The sequence below is a fragment of the Atractosteus spatula genome, chromosome 19 (genome assembly GCF_055471065.1).
Source record: "Atractosteus spatula isolate fAtrSpa1 chromosome 19, fAtrSpa1.hap1, whole genome shotgun sequence".
NCBI lineage: Eukaryota > Metazoa > Chordata > Actinopteri > Semionotiformes > Lepisosteidae > Atractosteus > Atractosteus spatula.
Genome location: NC_142724.1, coordinates 12,883,791 through 12,910,336, shown reverse-complemented (window position 1 = coordinate 12,910,336; position 26,546 = coordinate 12,883,791). Strand labels below are relative to the sequence as shown.

The 26,546-nt window shown below is 42.2% G+C and overlaps 1 protein-coding gene across 1 annotated transcript; it reads left to right on the top strand.

Moving 5' to 3' along the window:
* Positions 1 to 24,593, top strand: ada (adenosine deaminase). Its single transcript, XM_088937480.1, has 11 exons — positions 1 to 171; positions 5,831 to 5,892; positions 6,609 to 6,731; positions 10,889 to 11,032; positions 12,822 to 12,937; positions 14,981 to 15,105; positions 17,689 to 17,760; positions 19,050 to 19,151; positions 21,618 to 21,685; positions 21,833 to 21,962; positions 22,913 to 24,593. The coding sequence occupies exons 1-11, from the start codon at positions 127 to 129 to the stop codon at positions 23,015 to 23,017; spliced, it is 1,092 nt and encodes a 363-aa protein (XP_088793606.1). The 5' UTR covers positions 1 to 126; the 3' UTR covers positions 23,018 to 24,593.
* The last annotated feature ends 1,953 nt before the right edge of the window (positions 24,594 to 26,546 follow it).

Here is a 26,546-nt window from a genome sequence, read left to right as displayed (position 1 = left end):
ATCAGCAATACGAGAAGGCAGGCAGGCAGGCTGGGTTGGCGGGCTGCAGGCAGTGAGCAGCAACACACAGTTTGTCTTCTGAATTGTAGTTTCAGCCAAGTCAGCGATACTTCCCGCGACTCCAACATGGCAGAGAGCAACAGCCAGCAAGCCGTGTTTGACAAGCCCAAGGTAAGCGGGGAAAGAGAGCGCAAAAAGAGCTGTCCTTCTGTAACGGTATTGTTGCTGCTCGAGTAGACTTTTCCGTAAGAAAGGAGCTCGGTGCAACTACAGAAAACCACTGGACCTGCACGGCGAACTTGAACTCTGCAAAGTTTTAGCCTCTCGGTCTTTGTAAAATCACGAAAGCAGCAAAAACAAAATGAATGCATTTATTCTGGGCTTGCTGTCGATGATACAAAAAAAAACAACAACAACCAGAGCCTTAATATTTGCAATTGGAATTGCTAAGATTGTTATTATTGACAGGATTACGATTGTTATAATTATGCGTCCCAGTTGCAGGAAAAAAAAATGACAGTGGATGGACGGTTTCTGTTATTGTTGATGCTGGTGTGTAAAGTAAATTTTGCACTGGTGTTGCTTTGTCACGGTGCCTTATACAGTACAAATGCATTCAAATACTGGCGGTCGTTTGTCGTACCCTACTTCCTTTTCGTTTAATCTGTTTATATAGTGTGGCTGCTTAACCAGTATCTAAAAAAAATATTCCGCTGGAGAAGGGGAAAACCTCGACAGATCATTTTCACGTCAGTTTCTTGAAATGACCAGCACTGCAGCCACTCACTGCAGCCATATCGGTTTTCAGATCGATCAGTAATACATGCAGTAGCATCTTCGCGACTAGACCCCCCCCCCCCCCCCCCCCGAGAATATGCGCTGCCTTTGAATAGCTCTGCCTGAGACTCGTTTAATAATTAAAAAAATCCCCCTGAACAGAAATAATCATTCCATTATCAAACGCTTACACTGAAATGAACGGTGGGAAAACCCCCTGTACTAAATGCATTCATCTGATGGAAGCCTTCCGTTTCAATAAGTTTCTTCGGTCTTAAAAGGAATTAAAGTAATGGTGGATTATTATCAGTTCTGTATTTATTGCATTTTTTTGTCTTAATCTAATATTCATCTGATATTGCTATAATACCCGAGAAGACACTTGGCTAAGATTTCGAGCTCGATTTATACATCCGGAAAATAAAGTTTGGGCTGTTTCGGTTTTGATTTACAGTAGATCAGTGGCCATCTAGGCTTGTATGTATTTTGCGTAGCTTTGGATATTTGAAAGCTGAGAAACCAACTTTTTGAAAAAAGGCCCGTCAACCTTCTTGACTGGTTGGTGCAGATATAAGCTGGGTTTTTTTTTTTGGCCTGGTCCCATCAACTTAATAATTAAGGCGGTGGACTGAAAAAAAAAAATAAGAAAACCATTTTAAAAAGTAATATCAATACGAATCAGAGAAAACAATTTCTTAAACATCTTAAAAAGATGACTCGATGAGCTATAACCACAGGCACATTTCACATAAAATAAGGTGTATCTAGTGTTGAATTACAGTGCTTTTAATAGTGAATTGTTGTAGACTTCAATAGTATTCAGTGAAACTTTTCAAGGGCTTGGAAACAATATGACACAGATGAACCTCTCCACCCACACAAAGGAAAGAGGAGAATACATCAGATGGTAAACTAATTTGGTTTCTTCGGTGCCAGATTAGGGCAGCTCAGAGACACTTCTGGCTTCTCCAAAGAATTCCACAGATGCATGATAGAAGAAGCCTCACTTGTTCTTCGGACCTTTTTCAAATAGAATATTTAAGAAATGCGTACAGGAGAGCTCAGCCTGTGAAAAGCTGCTGGTTTTGGGCACAGAAGCTCTATACAGTGTGATGCAGCTGACTGTTAAGGGTTACATCTTCGCAGAACAAGAACATCTATTCATGTCTAAAGCACCTGTTAATTAATAGCCTGTACAGAAAAAAAAAAACTTAATGATGACAGTGGAGCAAGTGTTCAAGAGACTGAAACAGATACTAAAACACAACATCTCCAGTATGAATTTTGTTTGATACACATTGAAATATCTCATTCCGAAGAGTGGGAATGCATTTTCGTGCAGTTGTGCAAATGAGAAATTTGAAATACGGCACCTTAACTCTCTGATGCTCATGAAATCACAAGTAGGATCACATTTTGTCTTCTCAGAGGAGGTCCTAGTAAAACAACCCCTGCATCCTATGGACATCCTTGTCCATACATCAGCCACACGTAAAGTGGACATTACAGCCTTTCTGCTTCATCCTGAAATATGCTTCTACCTTATTTCTATGCATGCCCTTCAGTCCTGGACACGGTGTCTTTCAGAACTTCTTTCTTATTAGGGGATGGGACTCTTGAAACTGGGTTTGTTGCTTACAGTGATACACTCCATAGAATTATACATTGGGGCAGCACTGGGCCCCAGGGTTCACTTCCAGGCCTGGGGGGGTCTATCTGCGTGGAGTTTGCATGTTCTCTCCATGTTTGTGTGGGTTTCCTCCAGGTGCTCCGGTTTCCTCCCACAGTCCAAAGACTTACTTTGGAAATCGGCTCTGGTGTGTTTGTATCTGTGTGTGCCGTGCAATGGACTGGTGTGTCATCCCGGGTGTACCTTGCCTTGTGCCCCGTTGCCTGCTGGGATAGACTCTCGCTCTTCCTTGGCCCTGTATGGGACAAAGCGGTTAGAAAATGGATGGATAAATCATACACCATAGGAAGGGAAAGGTTAACACTGGAGGCGAAGAGTAGAATTACACAAGGAAGTCTCCAGCGGAACAGTTTTCAAAGAACATGGCTTTTACATTTTACCCTTTGCCCCCTGTACTTCACACTTTGTGATACATTTGTCATTTGTTACCTAGCAGAACAGCAAGACGATACTGTATGGAAACAAAGCATCTTCTTTGAAAATACCCCCAGTGTTTCCAATGCAGACAGATAGTCCCTTTAAATTGTTTATAGTAGAAACCATCCAGAGCTAGGAGATTCACTTGGAATCTTTGGACTCTAGTCCAATCAGAGTCTTATCGTGCTTTACTGAAGCACAGACACACAGAACCCCTGCCTGTGCAGTGTGAATTATTATTGGGAACATCAAGCTTTATCTTTCATTACATTACACTGACAGATAGTGCACAGTGGCTGTTTCTCTTAACAAAACATTTCACAATGTGGAAAACAGAACAGCTTTTCTGCAGTTACTTTACCATTAACCATTCACCAAAGTTTTGTGAGCTGGCAGTCAGAAATGCTTTCTATCTTTGCACATAAAGCCACATTCTCTCGCTTTTCATCGAAGCAGTCACTGAAACCTATCCTGATGCATGAAGGAAATGCAACATAGGGATGTGATCAGTTATTGGATTAAAAAAAAACTAGCTATCAAGCAAAATGAAAGAAAATGTGAACAGAAATACTGGTCAAAGAATTGAGCCCTTCCTGAGGGATGTTCCGGAGAGACTTCTGTGGAATTTTCTGATATTACTGTGAGTTATCTCACCACTTGTCCTGTGCAGCTGTAGTCTGTGGGAGAAAGCTTGCCCGTCACAGCTGAAACCCATGGATGACATTGTCGAGTTGGTCCCATGGAGGTTTCTAAAATGCGTCCTGTGTCTTACCAAGCTATTTTCCTGGTTTCTCTGGAGCTGATTATTGAAACACGATTGTCAAAACGGAACATCTCGCTCTCCAAGAAACTTCGCACAGTGACAACAGATGAAGTCAACAGAAAATAGGCAGTCATCATTACATTTTTCACTTTTAAAAACTGCATTTTAATTTCATCTACATTTAAATTAAACAAAAAACACATTATTCCGCTCAAATACAAAACGCTAAGCAGCTACAGTTTTATAGGAAGCTAGATGACTTGAGTTCAGTATATTGCTAACCCATTAAGATATTAATAGAAACCTTATTTACATTTTCATTCTGTACCAGAACATATTTTTGTGAATATGGAATATGCATATTCTTCCAAGAAGAAGAAAGCTGTTCATATCTTAAATTGCTGTTGAAATACAAAAAAAGAAATAAATGTGTCACAAAGTCATTGGTAATAAGATAAAAGTCATAATTTACTCCTCTTGTGTGAGACCATCATTCTTAAATGCTTGGTCACTGTAGTGACTTGTTGGTGTCTTATACTGGCAGACTCATTTGGGATCAAGGTACATAAAAACCAGTCACTTCTGTTCATTTTTACAGATTCCTGCAGACACTAACTTTATATTTGTTTATCTGTAATTCTTGGGAGATGTAGGGCTGTGAAAATGTCTCCTAGTCTTATCCTTGGTAAATTAAAATGACCGAAGACCGTGGATGTTGAATTTTAAAATGAGTAAAATAGTGATATGTGGTGTAACAGTGACTTCCTGTATTGTTGCTGCAGTAACGTGGTTCCATCAAAGTCTCTGAGCTACAATGCACCTCTTACTGGAGTCTTGGGGCAGTTTTATAAGCCAGTCTAAGACAACAATGGATAGGCTTTCTTCCCTGTGGAGAAATATTCTTTAAACGTAGCTGAAAACAACAGGAACTGGAGAAGATCCAGTAATGGGTAAAGTGGTCAACACCCTTCAGCCTTACTAACAGCTTGGATCTGTTGAATGGAGAGAACTACTGTTGTTTTTCCGAGTTAGATTAAATGCAGTTTTGGTGTTAGTAAAAATGACTTACAGAAATCCAGAAAATACTATAACCACTAGCACTGCCTGAAAATACAGCTGCTCTCAGTATCTACCGAGAGGCATTAAAAACACAACAAACAAGTACTCAACCACTATAACTCAACCAATAGCACTATAAATGCCTCTCAGTAGGTGTAGCAGGCCAAGAATCAGGAAACAACAGTTATTAAAATGTTTGGAGGGAAACAAGTACATAAAAAGTGTTGTCGCAAAGTTTCTCATGAACTGGGATCATTCTTTTAGCCTCTAAATCAAAATCAGAAGTGTGCGAGCGCATATTTTGGTGAAAACTGAAGTTACGTACTTGAAGGAATCTATAAACCACTTCAAAAATGAACTCTGGATCGTACATACAGTTTGGCTCTTTCCTTGACCAATTTTACATTCGTGGCAAACTATGTGCACAGTAAGGGGCAAATGGGAAATTTGGCAAGGATGCTGGGGTAAAAGTGTGGCTTTTCACATGATAGGTGGTTATGCCTACCACTGTGCTATTGCAGACATTAAAAAGACTGTGTCACATGAAAGCTACCACAAAGAGATCAAATGGAAATAATGCGACATTATGCCTTAAGAAAAAAAAAACACACTTATTTTGCTGTTTTAAAACAATAGAAAGACTGAAGACATTTTCCAAATCATATCTTCGATAGAATACAGAGGTGGGATGACAGTGCTTAAAAACTTTGGCATTGTCCTTCAAACTGACAGACAGTTGCACCTGCACTTTGACGTTAATGAGAATAAAAATGTCACTGTGAAATGGAAAAAAAAATGTAAATGTGAAAAATGAAAAGGTCTTTCCGATGTGCATTAATCTAATAACTAGGGTGAATGCATAACGGTGGGTGTTTATTTATGGGTAGCAGTATTCTTCAATGACCTTTTCCAAACATATGCTCTACATTCAATTTCATATTTTGTTTTCCCTTTGTGCCAGAATTACACAACATCCGGATTGTATTTGCCTAGCCTGTCTGGGCCAGCTACAGTTGTCCCTGCTTGAAACAGGCCCTGATAGGAATGATGTTTTCTCTGTGATATTCTGGAAGCTAGCCAGCTTGGTGAAGATAAACAGCAGCTAAACCTGTTTTACCCCGCAGGTAGAGCTACATGTGCACCTTGACGGAGCTATTCGCCTGGAGACCATTCTTGATGTTGCAAAGTGAGTCTGCAGCCTGTTTGTGGTCAGTTGTATGAGATTGTCTCATGTTTTTAGGCGTCCTTGTGGACACACGCCCCAAAGCAGCTGCACAGATTACAGTAGCAGATGCTATTCACTGTCTGTCTACTGTGCAGTTTTGACATTTCCCTAATTAGGAGTGTTAAAAGTGTTTGGAAATAAAAATATTTAAATAACAGTTAATATTCAAGCAGATGAAACTGCTTCCTCAGCAGATGTTAGGTTATACCATCTTCACTGTTAATGCAATTTTTACATTGTTCTTTTCTACATATAGTTCAAGTAGGGTTTACAGTACATAATGTAGTTGACCTGCTCAGGTGACAGTATTGTAAAACCTGTGCACCCAGTAGTGATGTATTTTGTTTCATGTACAAAAGGGACCTTGGAGAACAATTGTTGTGGACAATGACAGTGGACACTGACCGGCTTTTGCCAGCTGTGTGCCATGTCCAACAAAGTCAAGGCATCATGGACACAGAAGATCGCATGACCTGGTCCAGCCCTGTGTCTGTGTCCTGCTGTCCTGTGTTCCGTGCATCTGTGGATCAAATGTCTTCGCTTCACGGTGCACAGTTTCCATGATGCAGCTATTTGACATTAGAAGCACTTTCACTCTATACAGTGTAGGGATTTGGAATATGTCACGATAGACAAATTTGGCCTAAATCTTGTCCTGTTTTACTGATGCCTTCTAGGAGGCGGAATATCCAGCTGCCAGCGCAGAATGTGAAAGACCTTCAGGAGATGATCACCATGCAAGAGCCAAGCACCCTCACGCAGTTCCTCAAGAAGTTTGACATCTACATGGGCATGATCGCGTGAGTGTGCGCCGGAGTGACCGCCTGACCTTCCCTTTCGGGATAATTCCCATCAAGACCCTGCAGCTCTGCTCACATACCGGGATGCAAACAGGTCGAGGAGAACCGTGCTCTTCTGTTTTAAAGTCCTGTGTGCATGTCTTCCTGTCCGTACAGATTGGCCCAATATTTTGCAGTTTGGAGTATCAGTTAAAGGGGAATTGCGGTCCCGGTTTCTCAGACCAGTAATTAAATCTCGGCAACAAAATCAATTTGTTGACGTTATAGAAAAACTTTACGAATTTCAAATTAAGCACAAAATTATGAACTTTGTGAAAGTACTGTAAGTCGCCATATTGTCGCAAACTCGCATTCAAGTTCTGACAAATTGTGACGCGATGCGGCCCTTCCTGCTCACTAGTCACCGCAATGACTAATGTACAGGCGAATAAGTACAGGATGTGCAGCAGATATTTCACCGCACAAATGTCCCAAAGTGAACTGCATGCTGAGTTAACGAGTAAGTGGTATTTATCAGCAAAACCGTCTTGAAATTGAAAGCAATATTTCTATTGGACTAAAAGAGATGTACAGTATTCACAATACTGCTTGTTTACAATGTAATAAGGCTGCTTCAACAGGAAGTTCTGTTGTCTCGTTCTGAATCCCAAAACATGGCCCAGCACATACCTGGAAATTTAGTCTATTTTATGATGGAAGTTGTAGGTTTTACAAGTTACTGTGTACATTTTACTTTTGTTGTGGTTTGAAATGCACTTATCAGTGCTGATTCTTACTAACCCCGAAATATAAAAATAAAAAATAAACATTGCAGTTCCCCTTGAAGGTTCTGAATTCATAACTGGAAGGTTGTAGGTTCAGATCCTAAGTGAAGCGATACTGTCGTACCTGTGAGCAAGGAACTTCACCCTAATTGCTTTTGCAAAATGCCCAGTTACATAAATAGGTACAAATATACATTGCTTTGCATAAATTAATAATAATGTGTTATAGGTTTGTCTGCGACTGTTGTATTTAGATGTTTGCAATGTAGCTCGGTCTTCTTTTTGTTCTAATGCGTTCACGATGAGATGCTGTCTGAGAAAACTTAACACAAGTTGAGACATTCTGGGTGTGGCATTGAAAGTAATTATAGCATTGCATTACTATAATATATACTGTGGTATTATAGTAATGTTCCCTTTAATGACAGTGCCATATGTTTTCTCTTTTTTTCCCCACTGAGAACCTGGGTGCGTTCCAGAAACAACTGTTTTCACAGCCATTGGCGCAGAGCACCACAGTGTACAGAAAGGCTCTGCATGAGTGTGGTACCAGATCTAAGTCTGATCTCAAAGCAAGTGGAAGACACCATTGTTACTGCTGTCCATGTGATGTGTCGTCAAAACTGCCAGGTTACAGAGTTAGAGGATGCTTTGTTTCTCGTTGATCCTTTGCAAGTAGATCAGAATGGATGCCAAGAAACATCAAGCATGTGCTGACCACACATTTCTTTTCCTGAACCACAAGTAACAGATCTTGTGATGTGTAAGGTGTGAGATACGGTGATATCAGCTCCCAGGATTCCCACTGGTCGAAATCTCACCCGCGGACTGGTCGGCCGTTTGGTGTTGCAGACGTCTCCGTCTCTGTGCTGTGCTGCTTGGGGCTGAGACAAGCTCCAGAGGGGGCAATCACATCTTTGCCGGGGATGAGCAACACACAACGTGGTGATGCCTTGACTCCAATAAGTTAGAGGGGGAGAGAGCAACAGTTCTCGTAGAATAGAGGGCTACAGAGGTGACATCAGCTCCTCCCCCGACCCCCAATCTCCTGCAGTTAGCGCCATCGGTGTGTGCCATGCTACTCAGGCATGGGATGATGTCGCAGAGAAATGGCAGTCAGTTCCCAGTTGGGTTCAAGCCATGCAAAAAACCAAAGGAAATTGACAAACAAGGGTGGCGAGCATTGCTTCTCACCCATGTGGTCTACCTGCAAAAGACTAAGAAGATGTAACTAATAATAAGAAACAAAGCAGGCTACAAATGCTGGGTTGTTTTTAGACTTGGGTGTTTGAGTGCGCCTTGTACACAGGATACCTAATCTCCTCTGCTGTTTTCCTCAATGCCGGGGCTCAGAACCTTTCGAGCTATCTTCCCTGAGTCTGCAAACACGGAGCAATAGGTCTACCTCATTTAAATCCACACAGCTGCAAACCTCTGTTATTTTGCGTTTCTGGGTGACAGAGGGACAGAGGCAAATGCAATATTATCTGTAGTAAAAGAACCAGCACTGTGAGAGATTTTAATTTTGATTGCTGCCTAGAAGACTGTGAAAGAATTTGACCCCAAGACTGAATTAAAAAAAAAAGATCTTAGCCAGGACTGGAATATTTGAATGAATTGCTCAATGTTGTTTAATAGCTCTCCGGGAATAGGAGAGGCAGATGTCTGTTTAATACTTCACTTCGTCTTCCTGGCAGGACTGTGCATGTAGGCCACGTCTGTACTGGCATCAACGAGACCTGGCTCAAGCAGGCAAGTCCCAGTGAGGGCTTGGCTTTGAAATTGCTTCATGATTTAGTGAATGGAGTTAAATCCGTTGCAAAGGTAAAAGACTATTTCGCAGCACAGCCCCGAAAAATCCCAATAACAGTAACTGCAGAATGAAAGAATGGCCTACTGTTGCTGAACAATGGCTAACAGTAATGCTGAATGAAGTGGTCTTTATCAAAGGCCTTGAATGCCCACTGTTTATCAGGGCTGACGTTCTCAGCAATAACACAGGGAACCTGCTAGCTGTGCTTATCTCACATAGGACAGCCATTCAATAAGCATTCACTGGGGTTTGCTAGAAGGGTTTTCTTTTTGCAGATCTAGATTGGAGGTGGCAAAACAAAGCCTATTTTTATGTTGTTTTCTTGATACGAGGTCCGGTCTAACACCAGTTAATTTGGCTTTATCTCCTCATTAAATATAAATCAAGCCAGAGAGGGAAATGTTGTTCAGACGTGCTAAAAATAACTTAAAAAGCATCACACTGCTTTGCCACAGCATCATGTGCTGGCTTTAGGGTTTCCCCTCTGGGCAGTGATATTCAAGAAATGTTATCTATTTCAAGGAACTCTTCTGGTTCCCTTTTCTGGTCATTTGGGTTACTAGAGGAGAAAAGCTTTCTTTCTGTTTATTCAGCATATTAAAGCACAAAAAAAGAAAAACAGTTTCACCGAGTGCAACAGAAAATACTCAGGGATGTGGATTTTTTAATGTAAAATTCTCACTGGCATTTTATTGTCTTTTTATACTTTTTTATTTGCAAAGAAAACCAGGTAAACAGCCAGATTGATTGAAATAAACATCACCTTGCAAAAGATTGTCATGGTAACTGAATACTATGTACCCATCATTTTGAAACGTTTACTCCACACGCTCGCTTTTCCGTAGTTACTGCACTTCAGTGCTTCATGCTTCATGTACTGTACTTTATAAAACACGAAACAGGAGCTGGGGAAACCTGTTGACTTCATAACGCATCCAGCACAGGTCTGGCTTCTTGAATGTCCTTCCTTGTAGAGACCTTCAGTCAGAGGCAGTCAGAAGTGGCCTTCAGGCTGCAGAGAAGAACAAGCCCATCAGGGACAGAGGATAATGTGTTTCCATCAAAGAAGAGCCCTTTCATTTCATGCAGTGCATGTTGTATATGAAAATAATTTTGAGGTGTTTAGAAAATGGATAAATGGACAGATGCTTGATATTGCCATGAAAGTGTAAAGCGTTTTGTTTTAAACTGGCTTGTGTTTTCAGCTTCATACATTTAAACAGATTAACGTATATCTTTCTTGTATGATCAATGGCTCCTATCCGTGTTGCTCTCCCATTACCCCGAACTGGATAAAGCAGTTAGATATTGGATGGACAGATAAAAATAATAGTACTTTAATTTAATGTCTTTAAATTAGGAAATCTAAAATGTGTGACGCGTGTAAAGCAATCCTTATGTTGTATACATGTGTTGTGAGATGTATTTAACTAGAGAGTTTAATAATCACGTCACACTCATCCTTGATAATGACACTGTGAGTGACAGAAGCCCATCGTCCACTGTTAATGGCCCTGGGGTTGTTAAGGGTACGCAGGATGTTTCTGAGATGTATTTCTCTGGTTTTCTGTCTTTGGCAGGGGTGACAGGGAAGCTATTAAAAGAATAGCTTTTGAATTTGTGGAGACCAAGGCCAAAGAAGGGGTGATATATGTGGAAACCAGGTACAGCCCTCATTTCCTGGCAAACTGTATGGTGAACCCCATCAGTTGGAACCAAACACCGTAAGTTGTGGATCTTTCATGCCGAGCTTGTGAAAGTCTGTGGCAGTGGACCTAGTAACTTTATTCTCGTGTGTCCTTGTTGACCAAAAAGGCTTTGTCTACAATTATTTTTGTTTCAGAGCACTAAGAAGATAAGGACAAACTCTTCCAGTGTTGCCATGGTTACAATCCAAACATATTTAAGGGGGTGGCAAAGGGCATTTTTGTATTCACTAAGCAAAGTCATTCCTTGTTTAATTTAATCCAAGTAAAAAAGCAATTTAAAAAATTGACAGCACACAGCCAATTATTCCTTGCCTCCTTCCTGTCCTTGTCGCATCAAGGAAAATAAGGAAGTAAATCAGGTGCCTGATTAAACCAAAAACTCGACTGAGTCATGCAAATTACTTCCAGTTTCACATGACAAACTCAGTACTTAATGGCGAGCTTCTGTTGTGTAGAATGAAGAAAGTTTAACAAGAAACTCTGTCAGGTTTAATTTGTGAAACTGGGGAGAAAGTAGAAGTTTTCATTTAAATTAGATCCTACGCTATTATTTGTTGTACATACATATTTTAGAGAACACAATGGATGTGTCTCTTTCACGTTTTGCTTTCTGAAGAGAAGAAACCACTGTACTTCTCTTTGTTCTATTGTGTGCCCACATGAATGCTAACGAAAGGCGTTTTCAGTTCTTCTCCTAAAATCCCAAATCCCGTTGCAATGATGAATGTGCCATACTTTGACTATGTACACTCGCAGGATGTCAACAGGAAGTGGGTACAGCATAGAATAAGCGAGAATCAAACTGTGTACTGAAAGGAAGACATCTTCTTTAATAAAAACACTGCATAGCGATAACTGTCAATGGGCTCTCTGGTACTTGAGTCCATGGTAGACAGTTTAGAGAACAGCCATCCGAAAACTCACTGATCTGAAGAACAGAATATAACTGACAGATTGAAGTAACTATGCCTCTTTTTTTTTGTTTTGAACTGCTGGGTTCTCTATAACCATGAGGTGTTGGTATACATAATAAACATTTCTAAAAAGGTTATTAAAAAGGGAAACCCAGTTGTTTCAGGCTAGACAGTAAAAATGATCCTCAGGGTACAAATGGAAATTCAAAATAGATTTCAAACTGAAAAAATAGAAGACACAAAGATAATGTCTGCAAAAAACCACCCCGTCAAGTTGTTACCAATTTTTTTAGGACTCTTCAACACAAATATGGATTAGATTCTGTGATCTATAGACTATTAACATTCATTCTTGCATTTAAGAGCCTGTTGCCTATTACTTTTTGAGAGCCCAACTGATTTAATGAAGAAGTGGACATTAAAATGTAAATAGTGTGGAACTTCATGTATTTTACACGAGTAGACCTACACTATACATTTAATGGCACTTTACAGCATCATCATGTTTTCATTTGTGTTTGAAACATACAGATACAGAGTTATAAGGAGAGCTGTGTTAGTTGTAAATAAACATTAAACTTCAAGTTCTAAAACCAGGCGTACAAAGTCAGCAACGGATATCCAAATATTGTTTTTTTTCTTTTGTCATTGATGTACATTGTTCAAGGAGTATTGAAGTCAGACAGTTTTTTTTTCTTCAGATTTTATTCATGTTTGCATTCTGCCCAGTGCCCACGCTTCTAAATTGCTGAAATGAAGAACTTTAGGTGGTCGGGGCTGTGCGGAAACAGGGCCCAGCAGAGATTGGCATGTCAGGAGAGGCTGACGTGGCAGAGGGTGGGCTCAGGGGGGATTTCACAGGCTCATGGGCTTTGTCTCTCTTTCCGCAGGGGTGACCTGACGCCCGATGACGTGGTTAATCTGGTTAACCAGGGGCTGAGGGAAGGAGAGCAGGCCTTCAACATTAAAGCCAGGTCCATTCTGTGCTGCATGCGTCACATGCCAAGTAACGTACTGCTCACCTCTCTGCGTGGCCGTAGCCCGCTGTCTCTATGCCAGGGAAAGAAAGAGCCCCTTCACACTGCCCTCACTGCCTGGGCTGGCACCTGCCCCGGAGTAACCAGGCACCTCAAGCACTGGCAGGCTTTTCTGATTGTCTCTAAACTGAAATAAATTGAATAAGTTCAAAGGAAAAGAAAAGAGACACGCATCTGCTCCTTTAAAATAAATTTCTGTGCACGTTCAGCACCAGTCCTGAACTAAATTAACATTGTTACTGATTTAGAACAGGCCATATTAAAATATGATCCCCCTAGTAAAATAGATGTTATTTTGTGTTCACATTTATACTGTATATACTCCTCATGTTACCTAGATTTTGAACTTGCTGTTGCCCTCAGTTAATTGTCTCTAATTTGCTTTAGTTACTTGACCTGGAGATCAGCTTTAGTTTAGTTGTAGTTGGAGATCAGCTTTAGTCCAGCTCTGTTGCACTGATTTGTTTTCTACTTCGGAGACAATCTGAGAAACCTGCCAAGAATTAAGCCTGTTACTCTGATGGAAGTGGCAGTTGTGTTTCCTCCCCAGATTTGAACCTCACAGCTGGACGGAGTTGCTCCTTCATTGCCAGCTTTTTTTTACTGACTAAACTGACTAAACTACTGACTAAAAACATCTGGTGTTACAAATGGATTGATTTTGTCAAGAAATGTTTCATTTAAAAATTGTAAATTACTCCAGTTACATTTGTGTGATATATATATAATGTATTGCAACCGAATTACTAACTATTATATATGGACAGCAGATGTGAAGAATTGCATGCATACAATGTATATATCTAACACACAAATAGTTATTTGAATTATGCCACCGTGGAGGAGTTCACTACCATATAACATGTCACAGGGGTCTGTGAGGAGTGGCTCTTTAAGAGACTAAATATTCTGAATTGCATGCGATCACAGAACTGAAGATAGGAAGAACATAAAGCCAAAGTTGCACATTTCTGGGCTTTGGGCTTGACATTTCAGCTGTGGTCAGGAGGCTATTTAAATGTACTGTGTTTGGTGACCAAGTAAACTTTTTTCCCAGTGCTGATTACTGCAAACACCCCTGCGCACACAGGCACTGTCACTCAAGAGCCCCACGCTATGCAAGAGATATCGTCTGCCGTACAGACAGTTTCCAGATTAGCACCCAATACCTCTTTCCTCAAGCTGCAATCAGCTGTCATTCTGAAATACAGTATTTGGTTAGAAAATGATGGCAGGGTGTATTACTTGTAACTTGGAGTAAGGTCTTTAATGTGGTTCAAGGTGTGGCACCATACAAAAGCCCAGATCTTCCAACACCTTTGGATTTCTTAAAATACGTATTTGTGTTTTGAAAATAATTTACCTACATATAACATCAGAGGCTACAGAGACTCTTATAAATATTATCCGCACTAAATACAGATATCCGTGTAATTACAAATATAATTATCATTCTGTTTACCCATTTAAGATATACCACTCAAAGTCACATTTTCACACTTTTTCAGCATTGCGGGTTTAAGAGATTTTTATTAGTTCATTGAGTGACAAGGGGACAGCACAGCGGCGTGTGGTTAGCATTGGTGCAGTTCTGGACCTGGGCTGCTATCTATATAGATACCTGGGTGATGCCTCGTACCCGATACCTGCTGCCTGGGTGTGGAGTCTGTTCTCTCCGTGTTCACATAAGTTTCCTCTGGGCGCTCCAGTTTCCTAACACAGCCCAAAGTCACACTGGTAGGTTAATTGGATTCTGGGAAAATTGGCCCTGGCGTGAGTGTGTGGGTGTCCTGCGATGGACTGGCGTCCTGCCCAGGGCGTACCCTGCCTTGTGGCCGTGGCTTGCCGAGATAGGCTCCCACGGCCCTGTAGTGGATGAAACGTTGGGAAGGATTTTTTTTTGCGTTATGCTCAAGGTTTCCTACGAGATTGCCCAACCTCGACACCATTAGCTGGACTTGTCCCGCAGCGCTGTGGGCGTCCCGTGACGGCTTGAACCCTGTCGTGAGCAGGTTGGTCCAACGAGGTGGTGGAGCTGTGTAAGAAGTACCGTGGTGACGGCGTGGTGGCCATTGACCTCGCGGGAGACGAGTCAATGGACTGTATATCCAACCAAGCTCACCGGGAGGCCTTCGAGGTAAGTCCCGCTACCAGGAAACACCGTGGGACGGCCCGATGCCCAGTTCAAACTGCTGTATCAGACACACCACTGAACCCCATCAGCACAGCCAGTGCTGTCAGGCCTGTTGAATACTCTTGAGAGCTCAGGGGAGTGACCTCAATGTTAACAATCTGATTCTAAATGGCCAGCAGCCATATCACCCTGCAACTCACACCTGGCAAGGTGTGAGCCTGGCCAGTACCTCCTGGATGGGAGACCTCCTGGGAAAAACTAAGGTTGCTGCTGGAAGAGGTGTTAGTGGGGCCAACAGGGGGTGCTCACCCTGCGGTCTATGTGGATCCTAATGCCCCATTATAGTGGTGGGGACACTATACTGTAAAAAGACACAGTCCTTTTTTTTACACTATACTGTAAAAAGATGTGTAGAAGAAGTCAGATGAGGCTCAGAAGTACTGTATAAAGCAAGCACTCGGCTGTCTTCTAAAAGTTCCCAGGATCTCAAAGTACCCTTCTTTACGTCATGGAACGTTTCAGGCAGGTACAGTATTCTAGCTACACAGAACTCTTCTTAAGATGTCGATACCACAACGCCCTTCTGTTATCGATGCCCCTAGAACTGTCGGTGAATCACATCTCAAGAACCCCCTGGGCTTGTTTCAGGGAATACTAGCTGCTATGCTTTTTTGTGAGCTTCTCTCCTCTCCTCTGGCACCAAAGAGACCAGTTTCAGAGCCCAGCTCCCTGCAGCCATATTTAAGCCACAAGATACTTGAGCCCTGTGACCGACATGCTGGCACTGCCCACAGTGAAACTCGTTCTGAGCAGCAGGACTGTTTCAGGCACTGCACTCTCCAAGACTGTACAACTGTGTCAGCACTCATCCTTGTGTTTAAATGTTTGGAGGGAAGTCTTTCACAGAGAGGTATGTCACTGCTGGCAGCCTCCATTGGAATGATTCAACCATCCACATTCAGGATGGGTCATTGCACCTGGCATTCTGCACAGTTACACTATGTACTGAGCGCTGCCACTTTAACGGGGTTAAGGCTGCTAATCTTGTCTCTTAATTGGCAGGGAGACATGAGTCAAGAATGGAGTGCGTGCCATAACTCAGAGGTTGTATGATAAGCTGCCCAAAGCTCTTGTAGTGTTCTATCAAGGTGCAGCAATGAGGTGCTGAATCAACCCACATTTAGCTTAAGAACACAGCCCGTCTTTACGTTCGTTTTACAAGTTCCTTTAGGCCAGCAGGATCAGAATTTCTGCAGGGTGGGTTTTGGGTGTGTCAATTCTGGTCCTCTCTTTTTCTCTGTAATGTAACAAAAAAAATGAATCACATCCTCATAGGCTTTTCTTAACAGGGCAGATTTATTGTGTGTCTACAGGACATGTGGCCAGAAAATAACTTGGAATTCTTGTTTGTTTCGGAAACGGCATGGACTGACATCAGGTGTTTCTTTTTTCCAATGACATTTCCTGACCTGTGTCAGCATTGCTCCCCCTTGCGTGACTGATCTGCGTACCCCCTCGTTCCTCCCTCTGTCGGTGCCAGAGCTTTCTCTCCTGACAAAACCAATCTGCAGCACCGTGTTTTCCTGTCATGGTAAATTAATTTCAGGATAACGAGTGGGCAATAGATCGATGAGCAACCAGACATTGCTGACTCTTTAATAACTCTTTTCAGATCATAGAATACAGTACTTCCCTTTTAAGATATTGAAAGTAAGCCTTTTTTATTGAACAAATAGGGAAGGTATTAAAAGGAGTATTTAGTGAGACATGTAATAGGTTTATTCCATGCTGAAAAAAAGAAGAAAGAGAACACAACGTTTCGGCCGTGGAGCCTTCTTCAGGTGTGAGAGAGACAGGGCTTTAGTGAGACATACTGTTCTTTCATGGTAGAAAAAATTATACATTATGCGATCACCCTACAACCAAAGGCAGGATGCATTGTGCAGCACCAATATTTTTATCACAAGGTGCAGGAGTAATGCACACTCAGATCCATTGGCTGAAGACCTCCAGGGTGAGTCTTGAGCAAAAAGTTGGGAAGTCCAGAACTGGAGGAGCTCTCAGTAAGCCAGATGGACAGAGTTCACTGTTAGCTTTAAGCATCTGTGTTCGGAGGCTCCTGGACAGAGCTGTGGTCCTCAAACCCAAAACTAAAGGGACTGAACTTGGATAATAATAATAATAATAATAATAATAATTTTGAAAATAAAAATTCCGATGAATAAAAGAAATGTTTTGAGGAAACATTTGTCATCAGCACCCCCTATGAATGTCTGCCTTTCTAAAGTCACTGGGTATTTAGTTTTCTCATGTCATTTACCATGCTTTTGTGCATTTTCTTTAATTAGTTTCCCAGTTTGCTGTCCTTTGCTTTGATTTGCATGAAGGGGCTAAATCCAACATGCACAATGGCTAAGAGAGATCCTTTAAACACATAAAAATTTCTATCTGGAAATCTAATGCATTATTCTGAGTACAAAAAATAAATCAGATTTTACTCGGAATACACATAACTAGTTGAGCGATAGTGATCGACTTGCTGTCTTTTCCAACATGACCTTGTGCTGTGTGCACTGTTATCTGCAGGAAGCAGTACGAAGTGATATTCACAGAACTGTTCATGCCGGAGAAGTTGGACCGGCTTGCGTTGTTAAAGAGGTGAGTGTTCATGAGCAGAGGTCTGGACCAGCCATTCTGGCAGATGAGACGATTTCTGAAACAGGTAGTTTCAGGGGGACAGAACGCAAACCAATAGTAAATAGAAACTATAATAAACTAAACTAGGATGATAAATAACTTTTATTTATTACGCATCCTTTCCAAAGCTAAGGACGCTGTACATCATGAATAAAGAAAAAGACAAGAAAAGTAAACACAAAAACAAGAGCATACAGGTTTTTACAAATTGACTGTGGGCAGTCAGATGTAGACCTCAGTAAAAAGGTACGTTTAGACTTGAAAAGAGTTAAAGAAGTTGTCTCTCGTAAAGTCTGAGGAAGGTCAGTCCACAACACGAGCAGCGACAGAGAAGGCACGGTCACCAAAAGTCCGTGATTTAGTCCTGGGGACAGTGAGTGAAGGCTCGGCCTCAGTTGAGTGGGGCCACAGAGTGTAAACAAGGAGGAGCTCAGACATGTGCGATGGAGCCAGATTGTTTAGAGCCTTGTAAGGAAGTAACGAGATCCTGTATTGAACCATTGCTTTATAGGCAACCCATGTGGAGCGTTTTGTGTAGGAGTGATATGCTGCCAGGGTCTGGTATGAGTACTGTACAGTAAGTAGTCCAGCTGCAGAGGTTTGAAAGTATTGCAGCCTGTTGAGAAGAGATTTAGGGCACCCATGGAGTAAAGACTGCGGGGAATGTAAGTTTATAAGTTTACTCATTCATGAAGTTCAGGTGGTTTAAGGAAGGTCTGTAGAATGTTTACAGCTTTGTTGACACCGCCTTAAAGAAAAGATATTGCTGCTCTGGAATCGGAACAGCTTCACCCCAGGGCTCAAGGGAATGGCCCACACCGACAGGCTGAAAGAACGGAACCTTTTTATTCATCAACAGAGAAGAGTGAGGGAACCCGATACAAGTATTCACAAATCCTCAAGCACACTTGCCAAGTTCATCCTTAGTGGATCTCTTCACAGTCAACAGTGAAACCCAGACCAGATGGCACAAGATGAAAGTGTTGCTTTTAGAAACGAGAACAACTTCTCTACCCAAAAGAACAAGCTAACCAGTTGTGTCAGTGAAGCTGAAATCTTGGCTTCTTTTAAGAAAAGGCTGGATTAGATTATTGGATTATTAGCTTCTAACTACCAGACAGGCTAAATGGCCTGGCCTTATAATGAGATGGGCAGGAAAGTGAGAAAATAACCAGAAACTGAACTTTAACTTCTTATTCATACGTTTTTCTTCCACAAAGTTTTATTTCGCTTTGCCGTGTTTCTTTCAGGCCGTGGAGGTTCTGAAAGCGGAGAGAATTGGACACGGCTATCACACAATCGATGACCCAGTCCTCTACCGGCAGCTCCTCAAGCAGGATATGCATTTCGAGGTGAGAACCTTTATGCACAGCAACAAAGTCCCTCTGCGGTGCTTGGTCTGTGGCGACACACAGCTTAACTCTTACGTCTCTTAATCAGTGTTCACTGGAGCATTAGACACAACTTAGCACCCAGTACTTAGTCTTTACTTCCTTAATTGCGATTCACTTTAACAGGAAACACCAAATTGCTTTAGGTCTTAATGCCTAGCTTTCATCTTCACAATAAATGTTATACCTCAACTTCTCAAACTTCACCAAGTACCAGACCTTCATTAGCTACCACTAATTTTTCCAGTCTCCAAGTTCTCCAGAGGATCCTGTTTGGCCAGGGACCCCACTTCTCTCAAATCAAAGCCAAGAACAAAACCATGGCCTCGTATAGGCTAGAGCACAGTAATGTGATGGATTTGTGGCCTTAAATGACGGGGCTGAATATATTACATCCATCCATCCATCCATTTTCTAACCACTTTATCCAAACAAGAGACTCCCTGGATGGGATGCCAGTCCATTGCAGGGCACACATAGAGACAAACGCACACACTCACACCGGGACCAGTTTTCCTAGAACCCAGTTCACCCAGCAGCATGTCTTTAGACTGTGGAGAGGAAACTGGAACAGCCTGAGGAAACTCACTTGAACATGGGGAGAACATACCAACTCCACTCACACACAGTAGCACTCCAGGAACTGAACCCAGTCCCGCTAGCTATGAGAGGCAACACTGCTTACCACTGTGCCACCGGGCTGCCCTTCAGTTATTACACATGGTTTTATTACACATGGTTTGAATTTCAGTGACTTCCTGACTCCTTACAGAAGGGAGATCACAGGCTGATCAGTGCTGTTGGTATTTACTGTATAGCCTGAACCTCTACATAGCACAAAGAGGAGAGATTACATGTATTCTATTCATTAGATTAATCATTGCCATAACTGCAGGGGATAATAGCTTGTACATGTGACATCTGGGACCCAGTGAATCATTATCTCCAGTACAGATTCCTTACCCAATAACTGACTAAGCAAAGATAAAGCCCATGAGACAAGAGAATTGCTGGGCTAAAGGTCTTGTAGATGTTTCAGGAAAACTTTAAGTAACAATCCTAGCACACTGGGTCACTGGGCTGGAGATCAGATTCCGAGACGTGATCTGGACCAAGATGTGCTGTTGTGCTCCCACAGACACACTTGCCACTTCGTAGTTGTGAATCTTACAAACCCGGAGTTCAGAATAGGCAGCAAAGAACAGTGAGTACTGAATTTGTTTAGGCGGCTTATTTGTTATGTTAGCTAAAGGATTAACATACACTTTATTTGGAAATATCAAAAACTATGTACCCACTTGTATCGGTCTGGCTCTTTTGTTTAAAATTCCTGACATTCCTGACCTAATTTATTAACGATTAAGGAATAGTAATCTCCAAACACTGATATCAGAAAGCACTGGGCACGGTCTGATAGTAAACAGCTTAGGAAACAGCAAGGTTCCAGTCCGCTCACCCTGTGCACATCCAGAGGTTCATTTAAAGTTTCTCCAAAATGAGACTAATGAGGTCCTTCCACGGTCAGCAGAACATGCATTCTGGTTCGTTTATTACCATATGTAGCAATTAAATCAGGGAGATGGAATACGGTTGGGGAAGTATTGTGTGCTTCAGGCTCTGGAAGCGGTTCAGCTCTTGCCCACTGAGCGTGCAAAGGATAATGGGAGGTGTGCAGTCAAAGGTCACCCACTGAAGCTACAGTCGGGTGAATGGTGCAACAGCAAAAAGAAAATTGCACCGAGAATCCAAATTGACACAAAAGGAGAAGGTTTTTGGGGGTGAAAATTGACATTTTTCTTAATCAGCGCCTGTGATGGCTAGGGTAGTATTAACAGCAGTTTTTTTTTTCTTCAATTTTTATGGTCAGCTTTTTGAACAAGAGAACGTACAGAACAGAACTTCAAGTTCCTTCCTTTTCATCCAGTAAATTAAAACTCTAGTCTGATTGTTACAAAAGTATGAGAATAAGTCAGCTGCGAGACAGCTTGAAGTGTCGTTCAATGCCCTCCGGTGGTAGAAACAAGCAAAACCCGGTCCTTAGACGCTGAGGTTTATCTGAGAGTTACATCATGTTGAGGTTCTGCGTGCAAGGTGACAGGGTGGTGCGGTAGTCAGCACTGCGGTCTCACAGCTCTTGGATTCGGGGTTTGATTCTGGATGGTGACACCTTCTGTATGGAGCCTGCATGTTAATCCTTGTGTTTTACTTGGGTTTGGTTTTCTTTTACATTCCAGACCTATGCTGGGGAGGGTAATAAAGGTCTCTAAATTGCACATCTTTCCTACAGTGGCTTCCTGTCCAGAATATAAAATAATGTGTGCCCAGTGCTTCCAGTATAGGTAACTATGAGCCTCATCAGGAATAAGTGACTTGTGCCTGAATTAAGGAGAGAAGAATTTTTAATTTGTTTTACATGATTTCCTTCAGGTGTGTCCAGTGTCCAGTAGATTAACAGGCGGCTGCCCTGCAGATTTCACAAAGCACCCTCTCCTCAGGTACGGGTTTTTATTATCCCAGAGTGACAAGAAACAACTTGGCACGTTCTAAAACGCATATCGTCTCAACCTCGTTCCATCTAAACTGGATCCTAAAAAAGTCAGCTGAGAATCAACTTCAAGCTGTGATCTGTTGTCTTTCTCCAGGTTTAAAAAAGACAAGGCCAACTACTCCTTGAACACAGATGACCCTTTGATATTCAACTCCACCCTGAACTCGGACTACGAGGTAGTGACGAAGTACATGGACTTCACCGAGGAGGAATTCAAGCGAGTGGTAAGGAGTCTTGGTGTGGTTCTTCCTCACCCAAAGAGATCTCAGTTTAACCGCAAAGATGGAGTGAGTCAGAATCTCTAGAAGCCTTCTGCATGATTGGTTCAGCCGGTCATCCATTTTTTTATACACATAGTTGTGGTACAATGAAAAAACAAACAGGATTTGCATTTCCTGCAGAAACTTCAGCATCAAGTTCCTAATCTTCAGACAGTGGAGTTTCACCAATTCTGGAATCAAAACAAATTCAGTTTGATCTGATTTGAGGTGCAATACAAATCACATTGACTAAAAGAACTGGTGCTTTTTATATTATTTTGTAGACAATGTTATTGACCAATGGTTAACAGCTGTGATGTGGTGTCTTAAGTGCATTCACATTCATATGCTGTATGGTCCTGGACAATTTTTCCATGTTTTGTTTCTTGGGTTAAGACTTTGGCTGCACTAAAAGTCACAATCATAATTGAAAAATCAAATTTCCTTTGAAATCATCTGGGTAATTTCAAACCAGACCATTAATGTGCCATAAGTCCTGCAAAGTTATTTCAGAACTTGGGTAAGGTGTTTGAAAGAAACAAAGTATTTGAGAAACGCAAAGAAGTTTGTCTAACTAGAGCTCGTATATCAGCATACGATACTTCTTCAGCTCTTTAGGGTTTTTATAGTTTAGTGTAGCATTTTCTGTGCTTTTGGCATTGACTCCACAGGACAATTTGTTGTCTGCTTCACCTCTACTGGAGTTGGCAGAAGATACCTACAGTACACTATTTTTTCCTATACTGGTTTTAACACACCCATCGCAATCGACTCGACAAATGATTCTTGGGGATGATCAGCTAAAAGGATTCATTCATAAAACAAGAACAGAAAACGCACAAATTCACCTGGACGCTTCTCCGTTCTAAGGTGTTAATAAAATTCCTTGCTTTCTCCCCTCATCTCTCCTGCAGAATCTAAAGTCTGCGCAGTCGAGCTTCCTGCCGGAGAAGGAGAAGAAGGACCTGATCAACCATCTGCACGAAGCCTACGGAATGGTGGAGTCCAGCGGGTTTTGAAGAAAGAGCTGACTGCTTCCAAAAAAAGAACCATCCTAAACCTCTCGCCCTCACAACACCCCCTGTCCCACATACTGACACTTCTCTTTCGACACTGACTTCCCCGCTCGGCGGAGAACACTCACAACGGCAACCTCCATCCAGGCCAAACCCAGGACCCAAACGGTTAAGGAAAAGGGCTTTGTGCTATTTCTCCTATACTGTGCCATTCGTTCAGAAAGCCCAAGCTTGCAAAGTAGAAAGCCTTCTGTCCCAGTTGTCATGAACAATCCCATGGTGCCATTTCAAAGCCCGAAGGGGAAAACAACCCCTGTGTCCTGGCTAAATCGAAATTTCCCCGTGCAGTTGAAGCGGCTCAGCAGTGCCATCTCTACCTCGGCAGCTGTGGATGCGAGTGGCTGGCGCAGAATGGTCCAGCAGGGACCTGGACCCCAGCGGTGGAAGAACTGAGCCCTCTTCTGCCTGGAAAGGGGCTTGCAGTCCTCAAGGATGACAAAGGGCTATACTCATGCGAGGTGCTACCCTGACGTTCGTATCGTTAACGCCATGCGCTGCACCAGTTGAGAATCAGAAGATGCATCTGGGAAAAACCTCTCAAACATTTAATAGAAGACACTCAGCATTGCAATAAACGTATGCTGCTGTCCACAGGTGCACAGAACGAACACGCAGTCCTGACATCCTGTATTAAAAAATGAATCTCTTTTGGTATTCTTTTATACAAACTTGACTAAACTGACAAGCTGCTTCCATTTATTTTATTTAGAAGGGGAGGGGGCTATCTGTTTTATATTTTTATAACGGGAACAGCCACAAAGGCCTCATTAGCTAAAACAGGATTTCAGGCTCGCAGCAAACGGTACCACTTCTGAACACAATGGACTATGAGAAAGGCAATGTTGCAGGACAGCAGGAGATCCCAATCCTGGGCTTTGAAGATCACATTTGAGCAGCTGTCTGGGGGTCTCCTTACAGGAGGGGTCCTTGAAGTTCAGACCTCTGTGGGTTAAAAATGCTCCGATTGAGATGGCCCATTTGTAGAGACCTGTGGGACTGTCACATCGGAAGACCAGGAAATAGGTAACCTCACTTAAAATCATCAACAGTTAAGAGGCACAAAGAAACAGGTTAAATTAACCCAGCTGTGGTCCGAGTGGGCCAAGACAACCATTCGTCACGGGTCTTCTGTCTGGTTCCAAGAGACTGAGCAATGCATTGCATGCAGCAGATAATGGGTAACAAGTACTTGCACGTTCCTTTTTTCTTCACATGCAGATATGACAAGTGTAGCTCTCCCTGCCCCTTGCTGGGATTGAATCCCAGACAGCCCCAGGCTCCCAGCATGCACAGCGCCACTCCTCGGACAGCGGCTAACTCTGCCACACCGAATGCCAAATCTACAGCCGTTGGGGGAGGGGGTGACACTTCTGTTAACTGGCTCAGCAGATGAGCCCCATTACAGACACCTTTTAGCTCAATTTTCTTTAACTGACATGTTTCCCCCCCTCCCCAACATTCAGCAGTTTTCTCTGTATGGAATGAGAACAAATAAACTTTTTGCAAGAGGTATGCAAAACATTTGCCGGGTTTATTTTTGTCGTCTTCTTCTCCCACAGAAATGCCTCCAGAAAGGTCAGGAAAGCTTCGGTTTCACAAATTATTCATGGTTAGCTTTGTCCAGCCTCCCAATTTCTGCTTTTAAAGACAGAAGAGATAGAATCCACGGCAGTAGCACATGATTGTTATAGAAGTGGTTTGACAGTGACTAGAATAAGGTAAGGTGTAGGATACAGTATTAGTAGATAGCTTTTGAGGGACACAGAAAAAAGATGGAGCTAGGCTGAGGTGTGGTATTATACACCAAAGAGCCATTCAGGAACAGGAGCTTCACACTAGTTCAGGGGTCTCAAACTCTGGTTCAGGGGGGGAGCCCAGTCCAGTTAATCTTACAGTATATATCACTCTAAATTGCCTGTTAAAGATTAAGGACACGTTTTAAAAAAAATGATCAAACAATGTTTCAATGAAGGGACCATTTCTCCCTGAGGGATGATTGTTCTGATTTTTGTTCCAATTGATCTGTAAACGACTTCATTAAACACAACACCTGTTTAATTCATCACAGTTAACTGGTTCCAGACTTCAAGGAATTTGTGTTTTGAAAGCTACCCGTGAATCCTGCTGGATTGGGGTTTCCCAGCACGAGCGTTAGAGACCCCCTGAAGTAGATGAACAGGGATTCATTAACTATGATTCGGGCTTATAAAAACATTCAAAGGGAGTAGTATTAAGAGTAAGGTACAGACCAGCAAATTCTTATAATGTATCAAATGCATTGCAGTCTCAACATAAAATCAGGAATGCATGTGTAAAGGGAAATTTTCGTTTCCCACAGATTAGGATAAAACCATCAGGTATGTCAACATACCTGATGAAGCTGAAGAGGTAGACATGGCTCTCCGTTGCTTTCTGCTGAACAGAATGCCTATGAGAGTCTTGTTATACACAATTACAAAATTACCTTAAGGCTTGCTCTCCTATGTGATAGTACATTAAAGTACACCACCTTTTGAAATTGCACAGTCTGAAACAAAGGTATAGACAGGTTTGATATGGAATCGGTAGAGAATATGTGATTATAGCTTGAAGATTTTATGTTTGAAGAACTGAACATATCTATCCCATGAACAGGCAAATGAAAAGTCAAGAAAGTTGCTTTCATATCACAGATGGGTATAAACTGCAATTATAATAATAATGTCTTACACTTAATACAGAGCTATTCTGGACACTCCACTCAAAGCACTTTACAGGTAATGTGGATCCCTCCACCACCACCAGTGTGCAGCCCCAGCTGGATGATGCGACGACAGCCATAGTGCACCAGAACACTCCCCACACACCAGCTATCAGTGGGGAGAACAGAGAAATTAAGCCAGTTCATAGTTGGGGATTACGGTCATGATTGCAATGGGAAATTTGGCCAGGATGGCGGGGTAATTGTGACATTTAATGACCACAGAGAGTCAGGACCTCGGTTTTACATCTCTTCCAAAAGACAGTGTCACTATAGTGGGGCATTAGGACCCATACAGACCACAGGGTGAGCACCCCCTGCTGGCCCTACTAACACCTCTTCCAGCAGCAACCTTCGTGTTTCCCAGGAGGTCTCCCATCCAGGTACTGACCCGACTCACACCTGGTAGGTTGTAGGGCGGTATGGCAGAAATCTCTACTTCTCCTTTCTCAATGAGTGGAGCAATTCCTTTAGTCCTATTGTACCCTTACCATCTGCTGCAATGCACAGTATTCTTTTTTTCAAATTAACACAAATCCTCTGGGGTGCTGCACGCTGCAAATACTATACTGTACATTCCATCTTGTGAAACAGTTAATTAATTGCACTAGCTGGTCTCAGTCATTATTCAATCATTATTGGCACACTCCTCTTTTTGTGATACACAAACCAAATTCTGTTATGAGTCAGAAGTGGACTCGCAAACCACTAAAAAGCAAAACAGGTTCATTA